This window comes from Lathamus discolor, chromosome Z, assembly GCF_037157495.1.
Source record: "Lathamus discolor isolate bLatDis1 chromosome Z, bLatDis1.hap1, whole genome shotgun sequence".
NCBI classification, from domain to species: domain Eukaryota; kingdom Metazoa; phylum Chordata; class Aves; order Psittaciformes; family Psittacidae; genus Lathamus; species Lathamus discolor.
In genome coordinates, this window is record NC_088909.1 from 20,690,548 (window position 1) to 20,711,996 (window position 21,449).

The 21,449-nt window shown below is 46.1% G+C and overlaps 1 protein-coding gene across 1 annotated transcript in view; it reads left to right on the forward strand.

The window, feature by feature from the left end:
- Positions 1–15,289, forward strand: part of LOC136005055 (guanine nucleotide-binding protein G(o) subunit alpha) — a 135,966-nt gene extending 120,677 nt beyond the window's left edge. Inside the window, exons 5-8 of the mRNA XM_065662168.1 lie at positions 565–693; positions 1,506–1,635; positions 8,761–8,914; positions 12,403–15,289. Of these exons, the coding sequence (XP_065518240.1) occupies positions 565–693; positions 1,506–1,635; positions 8,761–8,914; positions 12,403–12,590 (601 nt within the window). The 3' untranslated portion in view covers positions 12,591–15,289. The remainder of the gene's footprint in view (positions 1–564; positions 694–1,505; positions 1,636–8,760; positions 8,915–12,402) is intronic.
- Positions 15,290–21,449: the final 6,160 nt, after the last annotated feature.

The following is a 21,449-nucleotide window of genomic DNA, read 5'->3' on the forward strand; positions in this document are numbered from 1 at the left end:
CTATGCTGGTTTCAAACTGAAGCAGTGACTCACTCAGGCAGAGATTCATCTCTGCCATCTGAGCTGACTGAAAGCAAGGCATCTCCTCAGAACAAGCCACCAAGCCTCCCTCCCTTACTAGCAGAGAGACAGGCATCTCCCAAAAGTGACTTGACCTGCCTGTGCTGGGAGTGAGATCTATATGCCCCAACCTCTTACCTGAATAAACCCTTGCAGAAAAGCATGTGTGTATACAGAATCCAGTACAATGGACAGATTGGGCACTTTGTCCCTCAGGGAATAAAAATAGCAAGCAATGTTAAAGCTGTGTGTTTTCACAGATAGCAATCAGGGCTCACAACACATGCACACTTAATTTCCTGCTTTCAGTTCACTATCAGATTTTATGCGTAGGTTAGTGGGGTTTGTTTTTCACCAGAATAGGATATACTACAATACATTCAGCCATGAAAAATGAGATTGAAAAATATTAATAGGAAGCAGAAGGATTCATCTGAGATTGACAAAGATTAATGTGTGCTTTATTCTTATCTGTTTTGTTTTTCTTTTCACTTTTTCTCTTAGTTACCTAGACAGCTTAGATCGAATTGGAGCTGCAGACTACCAGCCCACGGAGCAGGATATCCTCCGAACCAGAGTCAAAACAACTGGCATCGTAGAAACCCACTTCACATTCAAAAACCTCCACTTCAGGTTAGTCTAAGTGCACAGTAAATTTTCAGTACATCTGTTTGCCACAGAGTTTTCCCTTAGTTCCCAAAGGAGAAGTTGTTAAATTCTAGTTAATGCATGGATGACTCCCACTGCAGAAGGCACGGTGTTTTAGAGGGTCAGCAATATGATCCTGTCTTGAAAATCACTGCCTTTAAGATGGGAGCTCATGGTAGCTTCTTCTAACCCAAATGGCACCTCTTTGCTGGGAGGTGTAATATAAGATTGACCCCCAGTCAAGCCTGATCAAGCCTCATAAATGTAAAAATATTTGGCCAAATCTTTTCCCTAAAGCAAGTCAGTCACATGTGGTTAACACTGTGTATTGACCTTCATGATGCCAGCCAGTAGAGAAAAGGACATGAAGGCACAAAACCACACACAAACAGTATTTAGAGTATATAAAGCTGAAGAGCATGCAGTCTCTCCTTCTGCAGATAATATGGGACACAGCACAGTTCTGAGGTTCTCCCACACATCCCCACATCCCTTGCTATAAATGCTTCTCTTGGTCCTCCTCAGCTCCAGTCTCAGAGGAAAACCAAGTCAGTGGTAAAAGACGTGTTGCTTTGTGTTTGGAGCCTTCCAGATACAGTATGCTCCATCCCTGACAGTGTTTCAAGGCCAGGTTGGACGTGGTCTAGGGGAAGGTGTCCCTGCCTGTGTCAGGGAGTTGGAACTGTGTGATCTGAAGATCCTTTTCAACCAAAACCTTTCTGTGAAATTCCAAGAATGCTGAAGTTTCCTTGTACTTAAGAAGGAGCAGGCACTGATGGCCCTCTCTTGTGCCATAGGCTCTTTGATGTTGGGGGCCAGCGGTCAGAACGCAAGAAGTGGATTCACTGCTTCGAGGATGTTACAGCGATCATTTTCTGTGTCGCACTGAGTGGCTACGACCAGGTGCTTCATGAAGATGAAACCACGGTGAGTCTAACTGGGTCTTGGAGGACCCAACACTTCTTTATGGAATACTGCATAGCCAGCAACTACTCAGAGATGACTGAATGCTCACTGGGCTGCTACAGTAATGTGCTTTTGTCAGTCACTCCCCCCGACTCTGAAATCCTGGGGAGATGTGTCCTCCTCCACTCTCTTCAAAATCAAGTCTGCATGCCCAGGTAATGCTTCCTTGCACTGGTAAAGTCGCAGTGTTTTATGTCTCCTTTCTAACTGGCCTGTGTGTTTTCAAAACGTGTTAACAGAATCCTTTATCTAGAAAGAGGAGATAGAGGTGGGCTCTTAAAACAAATGTTAAGGAAGCAGTTGTGCCACGGTGCAGAGGTGCAGGACGGTCGTGCACGCCCAAGGCAGACTCAGGCTAGGAATATAACCCATTTCTTCAGGCTACAGATATTCATTTTCCTAAGTGAGACTGGAACTGTTTGATTCCTCAGGTAATTTGCTCTAGGAGAGCTTTTATGACTTCCCACTGTGACGTTAGGCTCAAAATGCCATCTGGAAATAGAGCTAGTGAGGACCTGTATGCTTCGTGGTATTAAAGTGCAATTAATGCAAGTGAATTAAATACACAGAGAGGATGCAAGAAGACTCATTAGTGTATTTTGGCCGTTCAGTCAGTCTAATGGAGATACCTGCAGCAAGCACCTAGCTGCATTTGTCTTGCAAAAATAAATTGGAGGCCATACTCAGACTTGGTAACGATTTTATCTGTGTCCATTCTGCAGCAGCATGGAGGGCCCAATCCTGCCTACTCTGTCCCTCTGAGGCTCTTTATTCTCCTGCTGCTGAAGGGGTTGGCTTGCAGAAAAGTGTTAATGAGGAAGAAATTGAGGAAAAGATTGCTGTTAGGTATCAGTTGGCTTGTCCCAAAAAGGCTGGGAGGAGGCTGTGGTTTCTAGGCTCTTTAACTCAGGTTTATGAGCTCTAGAAAACTGATGGAAGTCACCTGGTTGTTTGGGTTGTACTGATGCTAGAATTCAGGCTGATATTAACATCATGACTATGTCCCTCCAGTCTGACTGAGATACCCTACACCCTCATATGTCAATTTATTTATAATCCTCAGCTGCCACCTCCCTCTGATCCTGGCCCTAATATGCTCAGGGATGCTCACTCCTGTAGGATTTACTGGGAAGGAACGTAAGTCACCTGACGTGATTTGAAAAACCAAGTCATTAGCTCAATGCCGTAGAGCTCTGTAGCTGAGCACGAGAGAACAACCATGAGATAAAGACGAATACATAAGGAGAAGGCAGCCCCAGGAGGCACGAGGCCAAGCTGTGACCTGAGCAGGGAACAAGGAGATCTGTAGGTATAGCTTGGGCTGTAACACCCAAACGGTGAAGCCAAAGGCAGGCTTTAATACAGGTCACCTTTGGGTGCCAGAGGTGTGGTTCAAAGCCACAGTACACAAGAAGGAAGAGCTTGAATGTCAGTGCCATTTTTAAATGTCAACCTTAACTCAGCTCCTCTGAGATGGAGGTTACAGCATCTCTCCTGGGATGCTGAGCTCTGCCAGTGACTGTCCGTCCCCCAGCACCACCCCAGTGACAAGCAGGCTGCCAGCTCGGCCTGCCCTCTGCAGTGCTCCACTGCAGAAAACAGATTTATACATCTCCAACTTTCCTTTTGCACCAGGAAAGCAGGCTCACACTGCTCTGGCAGAGAGCTGACATTTGCTTGCTATTTCAATTCCTTTTCTCAAAGCCTTTCCGGGGATTCTGAGCAACAGGAGGGCAGAGGCAGCTGCTGTTGTCTTACACACTCACTGTAAATAGGGAGAGGATTCAGCACTGGCACTGCTGTGCCTGCAGGATGCCACTGCCTAACCCAAATAAACAACCCTGAGCGAGGCCAATCCAAACAGAAAAAATGATAGAGTTGGATCTTATCTGCCCTATTATACCCCCAGCATAGGTGGAAAACCAATAGGCTCTGGCCCTTTCCCAGCTGAAACCCCAAGCATTCCGTTTCCTGCCTCCTAACATGGTTCCTCTCCACAAAGCCAGCAATAAGAGCAGCATCTCTTCAGTCAGCTGATTTGCTGTCTGTCTGCATCCGTCACATCTGCTGGCTTTCATGACGTAAATCAGCTTTTATTGCTTCTCACTTAGAAAACACAAAGAGGAGGCAGCTGAGACAGTGAGCTGGATGCTGCTCCTCCATCTTCATTTTCTATAGAGATGCTTACTACGATCCAGGCACTTCCAGCTGTATTAAGCTACTGAAGGGTTGGTGCTGCACAGATGTCTCTGTTGACTATGAAAAGACTTGCAGAGCTTTCATTGCTGGCATGGAGCCATGAAGAGGAAAAGAACACCTCAGGCACCCAAAAAAATGCTTGCAAAGCATAGGGAGAACAGCTTTTTCTTGTTGACAGTAACCACAGGATTTCACAGGGGCTTTTGGCGCTTTTTTTAAGTTGAACTTCACTTTGGGCAGGTGAAACTGCAGCTCAGATTAAGTCAGCCTAATGTAGGGGATTTGCTTTGAGAAGCTCAGTCACAAGGGTACTGGGAATAGCCTAGTTGTAGTGTCAGCTTGTCTCACTGAAAGAAGCTCATGAACAAGAGCTTCGCTGTGAACCCTTTCTAACAAGACTGAGCAAAGAGATGGTTAAACAAGGCTGGGTGAAATGTCCCCTGACCTGTTCCTGCCCTTAAAATTAAAGCACAGCTCCACACTTACAGGTTTTCTGTGGGGTTTTGTGTCTTTGTTTTAAAAAGCTGAGCACCCATCCTCCTGCAGCAGCTAAAAAAAGGCTATTGCACACAAAGCCATCACCCCCTAGGACCAAGCAGTCTTTTATAAGGGACGTATATTCTCTCCAATTCCCTGACACAAAGAGTAACATGGCAGGAGCTGAGGAAAGCAAGTACTTCTCCATGTCCAGAGCAGAAAGACATAGATGAAATAAAGAGAACTTTCTGCATCTGTGATGACCCATAAAGACAACACTTTGCACAGATAACTGCTGGTGCTGTTGAATCCAGCCTCTTCCATTGCCCCGAACACCTACTTGCACCGCTTTTGGCAGAAATAAACTGCTTTCCTGCATGCCTGTCTCCCAGGGCAGAGGACCAGTCCTATAGGGAAATTCAAGCAATGCCTTCATCAGTCCCATTGCTACCAAGCACAGCCAACAACTACAGCTCACGAGGCAAAATTATACCCTATGCCCAGGCCATCCAACGCACAGGGCACTGTCTTCAGGGGTTTGCATGTGCCTCTTCATCTGGCTTTGTAGAGTCCATCACAAGGAGTTTCAGGACTCTTTGCTGCATTTGTACACAGTGGGAACATCCTGTTTTAACTGACTGAACAACTCCGTGGATTATGTCTTTGCATAACAAAGCTATTTTGCTCATTTGTTACTCATCTTTATGTTTTGTAAGCTGAGCTTACAGGAGGAAAAGCCTCAGACCTGTAATCTGTCAGGAGAGAGGGACAGCAGTCATATTAATGGGTAGAACTGGCTAAGACAATTAACAAATGTAAATTTGCATTTTTCCTTCTAACTGGAATTCCTAATGGACTTTTAAAAAATACAGCAATGGCATGGGGCCTATCACTGAAAACCAAGACTATCCTCTTTATTTCTTAAATTGTAAATTCAAAGAAGTCATGGCACGAAAGGGAGGTGTTCATGCTGCACATTGATGTCTCTGAATCCAAACTATTTAGGTTATCTAGCAAAGACATGCAAGTATTGTTCATGTCCCCATTGCTAAGCGTGGGATGCATTGAAGGCGCTGTGCTAGTGATCCTTGGTCTGTTGGTTCGTATTTCATTGCATGACCTGGTTAGCATACTCTCTCTGCTGTCATTGGGCAAGGAAATTGAATTGCAGTGCTTAGAAATTGCCTTAGGAGTGACAAAGCCAGTGAAAGTGGCTTGAGCATCTTAGGCAATACAAGCAGGAGAGGGGATATGAAGTTTCTGTGCTTAGGATAACCATCAGCACCTTATAGTTCACATGCCAGTTAGCATTTAATCATAGAGGAGAATAAAATCAGCTCTGTGTGGGAGAAATAACCAAGTCTCCTCCCATGCTCTAGTGAAAAAAGATGGGATTTATGAGTGTGTTTCTGCCTGAGCAGAGTCTTGACCACAGCATCCTTTCTCCCTCATGCTTAGCAGAAAGCTGTCTGACCTTCACATCAGTGATGGGAACACAAGTGTGCAATGACATCTGAACTCAGTGATAAGCAATTCTTGTCCTGCACAGGAAGAGTTAACTGGGCTTTTAATTTGTATGGGCGAGTGGTTAGTCGTCTCTAACATGGCTGGTGGGGCTGCTTTGCTTTTGGGATATAAAGTATTTGCAGGCATAAGGATTTAAAATACTGATTTTGAAATAGGAAGTGACATTAAGAAGCCAGTGTTTCAAGAGCCCTTTCCTTAATGATAGACCCAATATAAAGTAGGAAAAAGCAGGATAATGGGTGCAAAAGCAGGTGAAGTAATTTATATCACTTACTATAAAACTATGAGAAGTGTAATCTTTAATGCCTCCTAGCAGAACAGGCATGTCTGCCCCATCACAGCAGCATGGGTGTTCCTGAGAGGAACCCTAGGGAAGCTATAAGTGACTAAAAGGGTCTTTCACTCTGGATTTACTTGTAGAAGGGGGGTTATTTGACAGCTTTAACTTCTCACTCCTCCTTTAGCAGCAGTCTGCCCTTTTACATGTGGTACCCAGAGACTGCCTCCCCATCCTTGCATCTTAGCCAGGGTCTGCTTGAGTTGTTGGAGGTCTCCTACAAACACATACAGAAGGAATCAAATGTCACCCATGATGCTTTCCAGCAACTGGGAAGTGGTCTGTGCAGCCTAGTGCAGGGCTGGTGGGGTGCAGCATGGTAAGTATGTTGACCTCCAGGCTGATGGCTGCTGCACACGAGCTGTGGTTTAACCCGTGAGCAGTGTTCATATGTTCTCCATGCTTGTATTTTAAATCAGAAAGGGTGATAAAAATGTGATAAAGAACGTTCTGTGAGGAATCCTGATTAAAAAACAGTTAACTGTATTTGCCGTCTGTTCCCCTGACTGCCATCCGCCTTCTTTCTTCCCAAAGGCTTTGGGTAGCCAGATCTCCTGTACAAAACCTTTGCAGGTTCCTACATGGTTGCAGTTCTGACATTACAAGTAAAAAAAGAGCAGCATTGCTCTGGGGCTCCCACACCAGCCAGTACAAAATGGGTTAGCAAAAACCAGCACACAGATATGGGATGATACAGATAAGCAACATCCTGCAACTGAGACCCAATAAGGAACTGCATTTTTCCATTTGTACATGATCACATCTTCCCTGTGTGTCAGTGGGGAGATGCTCGGTCATTTCAAGCCTGGTAGCAAAGCGTGTGGTGTATGGTACAGCAAATCACGCACGTCTTGTTGCACTCTGAGTCAGATCAGATGTTTCCTTCATCCACAGAGCCACATTTATCTAACTAAAACATTCATCAGCAGCTAATGTATATCAATGAAAAGGAAAGTGTTAATCAATACAGTGCTGGGCTCAATCATGCCGCCAGCACAAGAATGAAACGGAGCGAGAGAGGGGTGAAAGCCACCAGCTGTCTCCTGCAGCATCCTGAATTTCCAAATCCAGGGAGGGGGAACATGCTCCACCCATTCCCAAAACCCCTCCATCAACGAGACTGTGCCGCCCTGTCTTCTCCAGCATCTCTCAGGTTACAGCAACAGGTGGTTGCTGTAACCAGTCTTGTATGTTCATTAGCGGGTTTGGGGAGTACTGTCCCAAGGAGATACCACTGGGAAAAGCCGAGGAGCTGGTCTGGTCTATACCATGCTTTGCGTTTGATAACCCCCTGACTCTTGGGTGTGCTTCGTCCTCACCGTGCCTGCTCTCTCCGCTCCCCGGCTCCCGGCTGAGAGATGGCCACGCGACCGGCGTGCGCGCTCCGGCGTCGGCCTTGCGCGCCCGACATCGCCAGCCTCGGCACCTTCACAGCCTTTCCTCGGCCGTCTGACCTTATCTAGCCAAACAAAGGCCAAAAAATGAGCATTTGAGAGACCAACCAAATTGGCAGGTATGAAGCTTCTCTTGAACTGAGAAAAACCAACAAAAATAAAAGAAAAACAGAGTTGAAAGCAACAGGGAACATGACAGTTGGTTGACTTTGCCGTGAGCTCTTTCCACCACCATAAAACCATGTGGCGGACTTTGCAACTCTCTTAACTGGTCTGTTTTGTTCATTCTTCTTATCTCTCTCTCGTTTCTTGTGTCTTTTTTTGCATGACCTATAACCGAAAAGCTGACTTCTCGCTGTGCGTGCATTTGAATGTGTGGCTCTTCTGCTGGCGAGTAGCTGATATTCTTGTAGAGGCATGAGCTAACATCAGTGGTAGCTGCCTGACTTCTAGTCTGGTTGTTTTCAGATGCCCTTTGTTAAGTTTTTCCATTTTATACTATTTCTTCTTCCTTTTTCACTTTTTTGCTCTCGGTGAGATGCTTTCTGTTGAGCCATCTTCCAAGACAACTGAAAAAATGGGAAAAAATAGAAAGCCCAGCAACACTAAACAAAATAACAAAACCTGGCAAAGGTCACGGCAAGGTCATTTCCAAAATTATGTCACCTTGGTGTCTGCTTCCAACTCCAGATTAATTCAAGGATCTACCAGTCCTTGGTTAATGTATCCAACCAGTTGTGTGACACACACACTCGAGACAGTGAAAAAAGAAGTTTAAGAAGTTAATGAAAACGTTGTAGAAAATCTGCATGAGCTACACCAACACATAAATCTGATCAAAGGGCAAAAATAACTCCCCATCCATGCATGGTGCATGACGATTTCTATGAGCTGGGATCCTGTAAATTATATGCTATGCAAAATCAGAACAGCTCTGTATAGTTAAATGCCCTTAAGTTACTAACTGTATGTCAAATGTTATAGGAATTGCATCTGTGTACGTATATGTTGAGCTGTATGTATACATCAAATTATTATGTATATTGTAGCTTTTTTTTTCCTCCTTAATTTAGTTGTTTTAGATTTCCCTATGTGTTGAACGTCCTTCAGTCACTGTCTTTGGCCTCATGTGATCTCTCCTTTCTATTGCAGAACCGCATGCATGAATCAATGAAGCTTTTTGACAGCATCTGCAACAACAAGTGGTTCACAGATACATCTATCATCCTCTTTCTAAACAAGAAGGACATATTTGAGGAGAAAATTAAGAAATCTCCACTGTCTCTCTGCTTTCCTGAGTATACAGGTAACGAGAAAGGTGGCTGTACAGAAGTGCATAGCAAAGGGATCGTGGAGCATTTCCATCCAGGCTGACACTGTCGTGTGTCACAGCCTAAAAGTGCATGGCTAGAGCTCCCATTTCCTTCACTGCAAGTTTTAGATCAATAAATGACATAAGATCATTCCCATCATGTTTAGTGGTCCACTGAAAACATGAGGATGACTTAAACCCAAGGTTTTTTTTTGCCAAAAGGCCACTGTCACTAGGCAGTGTATTTGATCCCTGCATCCCTCTGTGGTTCTTGGCCACTGGAACCCACTACCAGGCACCAAGCAGCTGCAGGATCAGCCCTCCAACATGCAGACAGACAGCAGGTTTCACAGCTTGGCTGCTTCAGCTCAAGCTGTACGTTTTTATCATGTTAGTTTAGGAGGTCCACAGTTTCACTCTCAGGCTCACTGACATCAAGCATCTGGACACAGAAATGCTTCCAGTTAACTGCAGATAGAAAACAAGACGCTTGGTTCTCTGGTGCATTGACCACCAACACCTCTGCCAATAGAGCAGGCAGTGAACAGCCACAGTAGACCATGCCCCAGTCTTGGCTGGGGAGAAGGAGGCCTCAGAGATCAGAACAGAAGCTCTGCAACACAGCAGCATGCGAGAGGCCGTCGCTTCTGTTGGCTTCCTGGCATCTGACCTGCTAATGATGGGAATACATCACCATGCAAAGGCTGCAGCTGCATCTCGCCAGCTTCCACCAACGCTCATTACCATTCTGAGACAGCATAAAAATAAACTTTTATTGTCATGAATTATTTAAGCTCATCGGAGACATCCAGATGAATCAAGCTGACAGAGAAGCAGATCTCTTTGTCAGGAAATGGAGTTATGAACCGGGAGTACCAAGAGTGTCACACTTATGAGCAGGACAACAAATTATTAACCAGAGCTTCCTACTTCGGAGCATTTGATTTTTCAATGTGAACAGGCAAAAGCAATCCATCACTGCTGCTTTGGGCTGAATGGTCTATGGCCATGGAGCTGAATGACTCCATTCAGAAGAACATCTACAGACTTCCTCTCTGGGGAAGGTTTGGATGTTTGTCACTACCACCACATTTCAGCCATCTGCTCACCTGCTTGGTCTAGACAGAACAAACATAGTCATGATATGTTTGTCTAAAAAATCTAATAATGGAAATTCCACAGCTTTTACAGTGGAAAGGTCACAATAAAGCCAAACTCAAACTTTTCTGGTTGAAAATTAGGTTGCTGCTTGCCATCTTTCGGATGGCTTGTAGAGCAACTCATCACCATCTTCTTTCTAGCAGCATTTCTGTATACCAGAAGATTATAATCATGCCATGAACTTCATGAAGTTTTGTGAATCTTCTCTGAAGTCTCCCAGTAACCCCACTCTGAAATAATGTTCTTACATATCTCTGATGGCAGAGAGACTGGAACAAGAAGAAATGTTGATTTAGATGTAACTTTGCCTTCTCAAGATATCCCAGCCCAAGGGAGGAGTCTGATGGAGACAGATCCTCATACACATGTAGCGAAGCTTTTGCTGACTACACAAAGGAAAACAAATATAGCTTGTTTCTGGAGCACTTCAGCTTCAAGTGAACCAGATCAGTCCTCCCAAATCTCAGAGTATCCCAAAGATGCTCTAAATTTCTTCTAGGTGCTGCTCTGGAAGCTGGGAGTTATCACAATGCCAGGGACTCTCCACAGACCTCTTATCTCTCTTCAGAGAGGTCTGGAAGTCTGAAGGCTGAAAATCTTTCTAAATAATCCAACAGGGATCTGAACCAGAGGTGAAGAATATCTCCCCTCAGGCATTCAGCAATGCAGGGACTTTAGCCCAGACTTTAGGCCCAAGCACACACTTAAGCTTACTCATTCCTGCTTTGCTGACCACAGCTCGAGGGTGAAGCCCTTGTGCCCTTGTGAAAAAGCAGCATTATTAGAAAGTTACCCTGGAGTTAAAAGGAATTATTTGATGAAAGCTTATAAATAAAATGAGTAGATGTTCTACATCACAAATAGGTGCTTTTAATAAAATGAGGTTTCTGATGTCCGTTACTTCTGCTGACAGAGCTATTAGAAGACTGTATCCACAAATTTGCTTGCTGTATGCTAGATAGAGCACTGACTGTTTCCATCCGCTTAATTCACTCATGCGTTTAACATGCATTAATCCACAATACTTACAGAAGCAGCAGCAGAATCCAGGGCATGTTTTAAACCAAGCTGGCATTAGTGATTCACAGCTTTCCAAGAAGGAATCCAGCACCTAAATCCTTACACCTTTAAACAAGCAACTTCCCTTTGATCAAATACCTTCTTGGTTGTGGCAGCATGTGGAGCTGTTCCCAAATTCTTTACACAGGTCTTCATGTGAGAACCTCCTCCCAGAAAATATTTTGCTTCTCTTCAGGCATATTTTCAAGTCTCATGGCCTTCATAAACTTGTGTCTTCAAGTAACAGTGCATGTACATTTACATGCAAGTTATTTTCCACTTGCTGCCTTCAACTGCAGCAAATCTGAAGCCCAAGTAAGCTTCTTTCTAGCAGATAAGCACATTTCCCATCAGTAAAGCATCACAGAGGGCAAGGGATCCATGAGTGTTAGTACCAGAGCCTTCAGGGCTGCACTCCAGGCCAGCCCGAGAAACTGAGTTTCTCAGACCAAAGCAGGTACCCGAGCAGAGCTCTGTGTGTGACCAGTGTCAAGGCTGGACAGATGAGAAAGGATCTGCTCTTTAGCATGACTGCTCTTCAGCTCTTTTAACACAACCTGATGGTTAATAAGGTTTGGCACAGACATTGCTATACATCACAACAAAAAGCTCCTCATGGTGTGATTTTAGGCACAGCTCCAGCAGACCATACTGCGATCCTAATTCCTAAAAAAAAGACACATTTTATATTATTTATCACTGTGTGTTGCTGTCTTTGAGAAAACCCCATTTCACCCTGTAACAGAGGCTGGATCTTTCCATGTCCTTTTCTCTTAGTCAGGGAAAGGAAGGCACAGTTACCAACACTGCCCTCAATTCATGGACAGTTTAGCTCTTCTTTTCCATCAAAAGCTGAAAATATAATAGCGAAGTCTAAAAATGAAACAAAAGCTAAGCCTTTCCACCAGGTTAAGCATTTGCTGCATTCCTGGCAGGTTGCTTCTCTTTTTTGTCATCATGATGTGGAATTTCTGCTGGTTTCCCCATCACAGCCTGTTTAACCCTCAGTTCCCTCATCTGTTTCATCTCTGCAGACTATAAACAGCAACCCAGAATAAAAATACAGCTGAGCTGGCAGTCAGAGAGCATCTCCTCCCTTGCGGCAATCCTGGCCAGATCCCTGAGATGGAGATGGGGTGGCTGGGTTGCAGCAGCCCCATATAAGTCCCCCATATCCCTATGATAGGGTGCTTGCAGGCACCCTACAGATTTAGGGTTATGGGATTGCTTTAACCAGCTCTTTTTCCTTCGCTTTCTTGTAGGCCCAAACTTATTCACAGAGGCCGTGGCTTACATCCAGGCTCAGTATGAGAGCAAGAACAAGTCCACCAACAAGGAGATCTACACGCACATCACCTGCGCTACTGACACCAACAACATCCAGTTCGTCTTTGACGCCGTCACGGATGTCATCATCGCCAACAACCTGCGGGGCTGCGGACTCTACTAAAGCACCCTCCTCCTTCCCTTCTCCCCTCGCACCCGCCAGGAGCATCCTCCGGTCCTGTGGACAGGTCCTCTCTCTTTCTTCTTTTTTCTCCTCAGAGGATGATGAGGAAGAAATCCATAAATCACTCCTTCTGTCCCAGAAAACTTTGCAGCAAGTTCTACTTTCCCCAGCCCCAATTTACTTTAGTTTGGTTTATTTTTGGTTCACTCCCTTGCTGCCTCGCTCTACTCCTCCGTCTCAATTCGCAGTGCTGTAGAGGGAGCTAACGCATTGCCCACAAAGTGCATTTCAACTGCCAAATGCCAAAAATACTTCAGTTGAAAAAAAAAAAAAAAAAAAAAATCAAAGCCTTAAAATACTGGTCAGCAACAGTCTAGTTTGGAACAGAAACTTTTTTCCTTGAAATTAGGGGATATTTTTGATTCTGGTTATTTATATACATTTTTTTTAACACTATTTCTTTGGGAAGAGCTAGACACAATATGATCATTTTGAGGGTACCTTATGGCTCCAGTTCCTATCCAAAAGCCAGAGGGGTTGGTGTTGAATGCAGCCTCCACAGCTTGGATTTGTATATTCTCCTTTTTTCCAGACAGCTATTTGAACAAGTGAAACAGCTATATCAAGTTCTGCTGGTGTCTGAGTAAGAGGGACACAGTAACAAAACCTACTAAGCCTTGTCTAAAAGCATTCATTGCCGGTAACAGTTTTACCTCAAGTTTTTTCTAAATTAATGTTAAAATATGTCTAGTGGTTTCAGTAACCCATTTCTGAGGAACTTTGGTGGATGCCACAGAGCTGCTGGGTGGTGGCAGCTGATCCTGGACCCCTGGAGCATAGGCAGTAAGGATGCTCTATAGATGGCATCCTGATGGGGACCCCATGCACAGGGATACCAGCTGGAGACCCAGGACCTTTTCCAAAGCACCTCCCGGCCTAAGTGATTCCAGCACAACCAGTGCTCTTGCAGACACGTAGCATCTCTTTCTAAACTTCAGCCCTGAAATGCTGGGGTGCACCAAAAATATTTACCCCTGGCTTTTTGTAGGCAGAGTTTGACCTTCAAGTAGCTGAAATGCAGAGGGGTGCTTTGGGAAACCTCACCATGCTTGGGTGACAGCAAGGTGTGTAGGAACCTTGCAGCTCTTTGTCGCATCTAAATACCCTTGAGAAGCCTGACCTGGCACTCTGAGCCTCCCTGGCTGAGCAGAAGCAGGTAGCTTGCCTGTGTCATCTCCTGCCTGGGCATCCAGGAGAGATAGCTCCAGATTTGGTGTCTCCAGTCAGGGCATCCCTTCACCAGTATCTAAAGTGAGAGGGATGGTTTATACTGGCCAGGTAGTGACAAGGGAGGACTCAGGGAGCTGATTTGAGCCAAGTGATGGAGTAGGAAGAAAAAGTGCAAGGAGGAGAGGGAAGAGAGAAAGAAAGGGCTGGGGAAGAGGTGTGGAAATGGCAAGGGTAGTGCCCAACACAGCCAAATGTGGGGATACAAGGAGAACAAACGTGGCTGGGCTAGGTTATGCGTGGCCATCTGCCTGCCATCACCAAGAACTTTGGTACTGTTGGGGTGAAAGCAGAGGGGAATGTGAGAGGTGGGGTTGTCACCTCCAGGAACATGGAGGGACCCTTAGAAGTCAACCATGAAAGCTTGTTTGGTGCCTGGGTGGGACAGCCCCCTCCAAGGTCCTACTCAGGGCCTAACTGCACATGGGGACAGATAGGCAGTGCTGATCCCTGCCTCTTTTCTGTGTCTCTTACACTCCATGATCCTGGAAAATGTGAGCCTTTCCAGGCCAGCCACAAGTTCCCCTGTCCTCTCTTCGGAGCCCGAGCTAGAGGTATCCTTCAGGTCTCAGGAGGCCTGAGTTTTCTCCAGTGCCTGAGAGGGACAATATCTCTTTTCTCGCTGTGCCCATCTAGGAGAGATGGTGTGAGAGCAGCCCAAAGCAGCACAGCCCAAAGGCAAAGGGCCAGGTGAGGGTCAGTGTGCAGGGAAAGGAGCAGGTATGGTGGCACCAGATGGAGAGGAGCAGCATGAGAAGTTGGGGTGTGGGACAGTTTTGAAGAGAAGTTGCTGAAGGCAGATGGAGCAGGTTGAGGCAGCAGGAGAGCAGGAAGCGAAGGGAGCCAGAGGAGAGTCCCTGTCAGATTGGACTCTGCCAGGACACTGCTTGTGGGATACGTTGACAAAACTCCAGCGAGGGAGGTGAGCGGGAGCACCCTGGGACTCAGGGGTGGCCTGCACAGGAAGACAAGGTGGCTTTCACCCTGTAACCAGCTCACAGCCAGTATGATTGGCAGCTGCGTCAGTAATCCCCTGAATAGCATTAAGTGATGAAACTAGTGTTATACAGTGAGGGCCTGCTGCTGCTCTGCTGGACACTTAACGGCAATAACACCAGGTCTCTGTCTCCCCTGCCTGGCACAACTGAGTACAGCCTTTCTCTTCACCATCTCAGCCTTAAAATACCTCCAGTGGCATTAGCCCCCACACAGAACTGTTCAGCCAGCAAAGCCAGGAGTCCCTCTGCTCCTCATGCCACATCCTACCTGCACATCTTGTTTTCCCAGGTCCCAACCCCTCTCCCAGCTCCGTTTAGTGCCCGTGCACTGCTATACCACCATAAACTAGAGGAACACTGATCACAAGGCCTGCGTGTGTCGTTGTATTTGGTTTAGCTCAGGATTATCAGAGTCAGTGGGAAGGTTTTCCAAAGAAAGGATTCCCGGTGGGAAGCACCTGCCCAGTTGCCTGGTTCCTTGGAAGGGGCTAGCCAACAGCAAAGAGATGGTGACTCTGCCTCTCCTGCAGGGAGTTAGCTGCAGAGGGGTGGGGATGCTCCTGGAGCTTGTCCCATGTGGGTGGCTGGATCCCACCAGTCACACCTAGCATCCCAATGTGCTCTGGATGTCAAAATGAGGGCTGAAAAGCTGCATGTTAGTTACATTTGGTACTGTCCTGGGTTTGGCTGTCCTTTGTAGTAGCTGGTGCAATGCTGTGTTTTGGCTTTAGTCTGAGAGCAATGCTGATAACACACTGATGTTTTAGTTGTTGCTTAATAGCAGTTACTCTGATCTTTTCAATCTCTCACGCTCTGCCAGTGATGAGGGCACAAGAAACCAGGACGAAGCAGAGACAGGACACCTGTCCCAAACTAGCCAAAGGGCTATTCCATACCACAGCACATCATGCCCAGTATATAAACTGGGTGGGAGTTACCTGAAAGGGACTGATTGCTGCTTGGGTCAGGCTGGGTATCAGTCGGTGGTGAGAAATGGCATTGTGAATCACTTGTGTTTATTGGTTTTTTCCCTTTCCCCTTTTAGCTTTACATTCTCTCCACCTATTATTTCCCTAATCATTAGTAGTAGTAGTAGTAGTAGTATAATTAGTGGTAGTGGGTTTGTATTATACTTTGGTTATTGTTCTTATCTCAACCCATGGGATTTACATTCTTTTGATTCCACACCCTTCTGGGAGTGGGAGGAAACGGACTGAGTGACCAACTGCGTGGTGCTGAGTTACCGGCTGGGCTTAAATCACGGCAGTCCTTTTTGGAAGTTCCCCTCTCTGATTGGGGTGGGTCCCACGTTGGGTACCAAAAGCACAAGTGATGCAGAATCAGTAAGCACTACAACACCTAAACCATCAGTGTGTTACCAGCATTGTTCTCAGACTAAAGCCGAAACACAGCAATGCACCAGCCACTAGGAGAAAGAAAAATAACTGTCATAGCTGAACCCAGAACAGGTATATAAAGTGTATGCTACTGCTAGGTCCAGAGTGCTGGCGGTGAGGCAAGTCTTGTGTTAAGCTCTGTCAGAAGAGTTTGATCATTAGCACTGGAATTTTGGAGATTGCCTGTTCCCACCCCTTACTGTGGGTGACATTTTATCCAAGTAAGTAACAGAAGCTGTTCCCAGTGCAGGCAGCACCAAGCCAAGGCTTCAGGACTTCCCAGCATAGAGTACACAGGAATATTTTGATAATTTAAATTAACTCAACCCCAAACTCTGCCAGATGTTACCAAGTCACCAATGATGGCTCGGAGTGCCTGTGCCGTGCTCCAGGCTGGATTCAGGTAATCCATGCCTGGCCGTGCTGGCTGAGAGGTCCAATACCCTCCTGAGAAAAGGGAGAAAAAGAGGAGAACATGTTGCCACACAAAGTCTTTTCTGTCATTTTCTTTGGCATATTGTATGCCTAAAGCTTCATTTCAGCTGCTGCTGCTGACATTCCCTCCCTCACACAAGTGTCATGAGGATTCACTGACAAAGGCTGGAAGCAACATTTGGAAGATGAAATGCTTCCAGTGTTAAACACTACTATTTCTCCCACTTGATGGCCGTGTATAGATTTTTGTCTTCAGAACACCTGCCAAAGCATTACTCACTGCTGGCTTTTTGCATGCGCCTAAGCCTTCTCTGACAGATGTGCCTTCTGCAGGCAATCTTTTGCCCTGTGCTTTTCCTAAGTACCAGCAGTCCTTGCAGCAGTTGCCTAGAAAGAAGACCTTGAAATATATTGCCTGCTTTCAAAAACCCTTTTCTAAATGGCTCCTTATGCTTTGCAATCAGGATTCTCTCAATTCAGACCCTCAGAGGCCCTGAGTTGTATTTAATTTGCAGTCTCCACATAGCAGGGATGTTGCAACTGGCACAGCTGCATCAGAAATCGTACAAGGGCATGGGGGATGTATTTTAAAAGCACAGAATTGAAACAGCTGTATATACACCCTGGTGCCCTTCAAAGCTAATGTAGGAAAGTGCAAAAGATGCCCTTTTTGGAATGCAGGAGGTTTTTAATGACTCATTTTTTAATGACTTTTTAATGCATAAAAAAATAAAATGCACAACTCTTCACTTATTTGAACAACTGTTCAATTCAAATAATAGAGAAACCTGTAGAAGGAAAGCCTGGAAACAAGCCCATAGGTGAGGCTGCAAGGTTGAGCTGTAGAGCACTTCTCCTTGGGAGGATGCAGAAGCCGGGCTTGTCCGGAGAACTAGCAATAAAATACAACGTTAAAATACATCCGCACACTTCAAAGGGCAGATCTTGCTCTGCAAACAGAGCTCACAGCCTGGTTCTCACCCAGGGCCGAGGAGCCCAACAGAGCGGCAGGGCAGCAGGAACACTCAGCCAGGCCATCTGCCCCTCCGTCTGCTCACACCGCGCTGTCCCTGCTGCCCCTGCCCTCCCACAGGCCCATTGGCTTCCCACCGCCACCTCCCTAGAAACACTGCCAGCTGAATCTCCCTCAGGAGTTTTGTATCAAAATAGCTCCCTGCCTTCAGCTTTCCTGGTTGGCCATTGCCTCCATGGAGGGGAGAGCAGCCTCGGGAGGAGGCTGCTGTGCCTCCTCGGTAGGTGTGATTTTGTTTTACAGGGCACTAAAAGTATTAATGACAGCAGTCTATATGTAATGTACATTGAAATGTATCTGGTGGTTTTAATCTACTGTGGCATGGGCCCAGTGCTCGCCTGCAAGGGAACAGGCTTTGTTCTTGGGCCAGGAATGCAATCCCAGGAGGTTAGAATGGAACGCAGATGTCATTTTGCCAAAACATCCCCTTCTGCTCAGTTGCTGCTTGACAAGGAGCAGGGTTCAGCTGTGGGTGGCAGACATCACCTACAGGGCATTTTGCAGTTGATGCTGTAAAAGGGACCAGCCCTGCACTGTCAGTCTGTGCAGTGGGTCTGAGCAATTTGTGGCTGAAAAATCTCCTGGAGCCAGGGAGAGTTGCTGAGTTCCTGGGAACAAGGTTGAACGTTTGTCAAGTCAATTAGAGAAGCTTAGTACTAGTGTATTTGTGTCTTTGTCATGGGCCGGGTTTGTCTTCAGGCTTACAACCAAAAACTCCACCACCATTTCCGAGGAGACTAAAACACTCACTACAGTCTGATGCCAGAGGCGCCAAGGTCAATGAAGATGGTGCTACTAAGCATCATCCTGAACCACCCACACCCCTCACACACTTGTATTCCCAGCGCACACACAAGAAATCAGAAATGTGGTCTGGGTGGCACAGAAGAGCAGACCACAATCTTGCCTCCACCACCCTGGAGGAGAGACCAGACAGAAACACTGTCCCCAGGCACCCCAAGACTTGAGTGTCCGTTATAATTTCTGAGCTCCTGCAATGACACAGATAACTGATGCTGGCAGATACAGGTGTGTGACCTATATCAGACATTACACTGAGAATGTGATTATGGAAAGGGTTTTCTCACAGGACTACTCACATCCAAACCAGGGGCCTGTGAGGTCTTTATGTGTGCTGCAAAAGCTGGCTGCAAACATGAGCAAGTGTGAGCCTTAAGCATTGATGTGTTAATAAGAGGAGGAGGACCAAAGCCTCCCAGATAGCACCGTGCAAGCAGAGGGAGAGGGGAAGGAGCTGGACTGGAGACAGGGCAAAACCATCTCCCAGAGAGGACAGCCTGATTCTCACTGGGCGAATCCTGACTGTCCTGTAGTGCAGGCAAGTGACTCCAGGACTAAACTCCCTATTCCAGGTGGGGAGAGGGGATCATAGTGAGTAACAACACAATTTTCAGCATTGCCCGAGTCTCACCAGGTTTGCCAGTGCAGAAGCAACCCTGTGACACTCAAATAGGGTTGCTTAAAGACCAACCATTGCCCCATTAAATAGCCCAATCCCTAATTCAACATCCTCAGCCCTACTTCGCCACCTCCCTTTCCCCCCCTTTCAGCTCGACAAGTGACTATCACCCTGCCTCTGGGCTCCCTGCTCCCCACCACATTTCTTCCCAAAGGATCGCCGGAGGCTGCCACCATTTTCCTTTTGCTGGTTTCCCGCTGAACCATTTCTCCTGCATGTTTGATGGCCCAAACTATTAACTGTAATTTTGTACGAAGAGTGACTGTCTATGGGTTTAATAGAGCATTAGTTACTGTAATAATTTATTGGCTGTCCGTAATGTATTTATTAGTTACAAAACCTTAATAAAGTGCCAGCTCTTTTCTAGTGTGAGAGTGGCTTTATTGTGTGTCCCTTGAGTGTGTCCAGCTTCTCGAGACAGTTGTTTACCCTTCGTCTGCTCCGTGCACATAACACACACATCAGTTGTCTGCCACAGCCTCATATGCCTGGAAATCAAGGATTTGAAAATTATATGACCAAAAGGTATTAAATTTTATGTAAGTATTTGGTGGAATTTTCTTTCCCCTTTGTTTGTAAGTAGAATAACTTCACCATGTTTTATCTTTGTTCCTTGGCTTCTTGAAATTACTCTTCCCCTTCTGCAGTCCCTTGCCCCACCTACGATCTTCCATTATTTGGGGCATGAAGTAGAAGCAAAGAACTGGAAAAAACAGAGAGAAAAATTCCCATAAACCTCAGCAAAGGAAAATTAACCATGATTCCTGTTGGCTTCACCGATTTGCAGTGATATAACTTCAGCTGGACACATCCTCTAACACGTATTCCCACACATCCCATCCTGCAGATACGAATTAAAAGGCCAGCCCTGAGAAAAACTGATGGCCAAGAGGAAAAGGATTGCTCTTTGCATATTCATATAGGGGTATGTTATAGATTGCCTCCAGGATGCTAGCCTGTCCCAGCCTTCTACACTGGAAACCTCCTGTTCAGGTCGTCAGGGTTATTTTCCCTGCGCTGGGTACATGCTTTATTTCAGCTGCTCCTCCAACACCATCAGTTCCTTATTTAAATATAATACATATGTGGGACAACATGGGATGAACAAGGTAAAAAAAACAAACCCCAGGATACTTCCCATGAAAGTCTCAAGACCCAGCATTCTTGCAACAGCCACAAGCCAAGACGACCCATGTTGTTCTGTGGCAGTTTGTTTTCTCCATGAACAAGGCTTTTTGTTTCTTTGTTTTTAAAAGATAAGAATAAAACAAAGTCCTGAAGCTTTTGAAAGTGCAGTGAGGGATGCCATCCGTCGCTGCTCCTTGTCAAGGAACCATGGGTGTAATCTCAAAGCCTTTCAAGATGAAATCAGACATCTGCTAAATTTTGCATGTGAAAGCTACAGTTGAAGTGTAGCTAATGGAATGACTCACGAATAAAACATTTATGGAAAACTCCTAGGTGTGTAATTGGGTCATCATTTCATTAGGAAACACATGTGTTCTCCCAAATCTTTGGCAAATCCAAAGCCCCGCCACCACCACCCTTGGTGCACCTCTAAGAAGCGGCTCTTTCTGAGGGGCATTTGCTGCAGGTGGCTTTCCCACTGGCTGCTGAGCACCCTCCTTGCCCTCTGCTCCATGCAAGGGTTTTCCTGATAAACTCCCCTGTGAGCAGCTGGCCACTGAGCCAGGACCCCAGGAGGAGGTTGAGGAGAGTGGCACAGTGGGTCCAGCGCCTTCAGGCTGCAGCAAGTCCTGGTTCTGCACCACAAGCTTTGCTCATTCAAATAGTGAGCTAGGTGGGTACCTGCAACAGGAGCAGCACACGTACTGCCTGAAATGGCTCCTGACGTTCTCCCTGGAGCACCAGGGAATGGCTTTCCTGTTTGTTCTAAGTTAATGATGGAGAAAACTTAAGATCTCCTGGAGAGCTGTACGTGTCATGTCCAGCAGCACCTCCAAACAGCAGTGGGTGTATGTGCCTGCAGAGAACCCCTGCAGCAGCTTGGGTGAAGCATGAAAGTAGTTGATGGGGCTCTGCAACAGCTGATTCAACACAGGACAACCTCTTCTTCCACTCCTGTCCTGTCTATTCTCCACCCCTCTCTGGTAACAACTTCTGCAGCACAAGCGGAAATGGCTTTTGTCCACATGTGAAAGGGCAGTTCAAAAATTACAGGTTTTAGACATTTGCCTGTATTTGTGCTCCTACTAAAACCCTTCCATG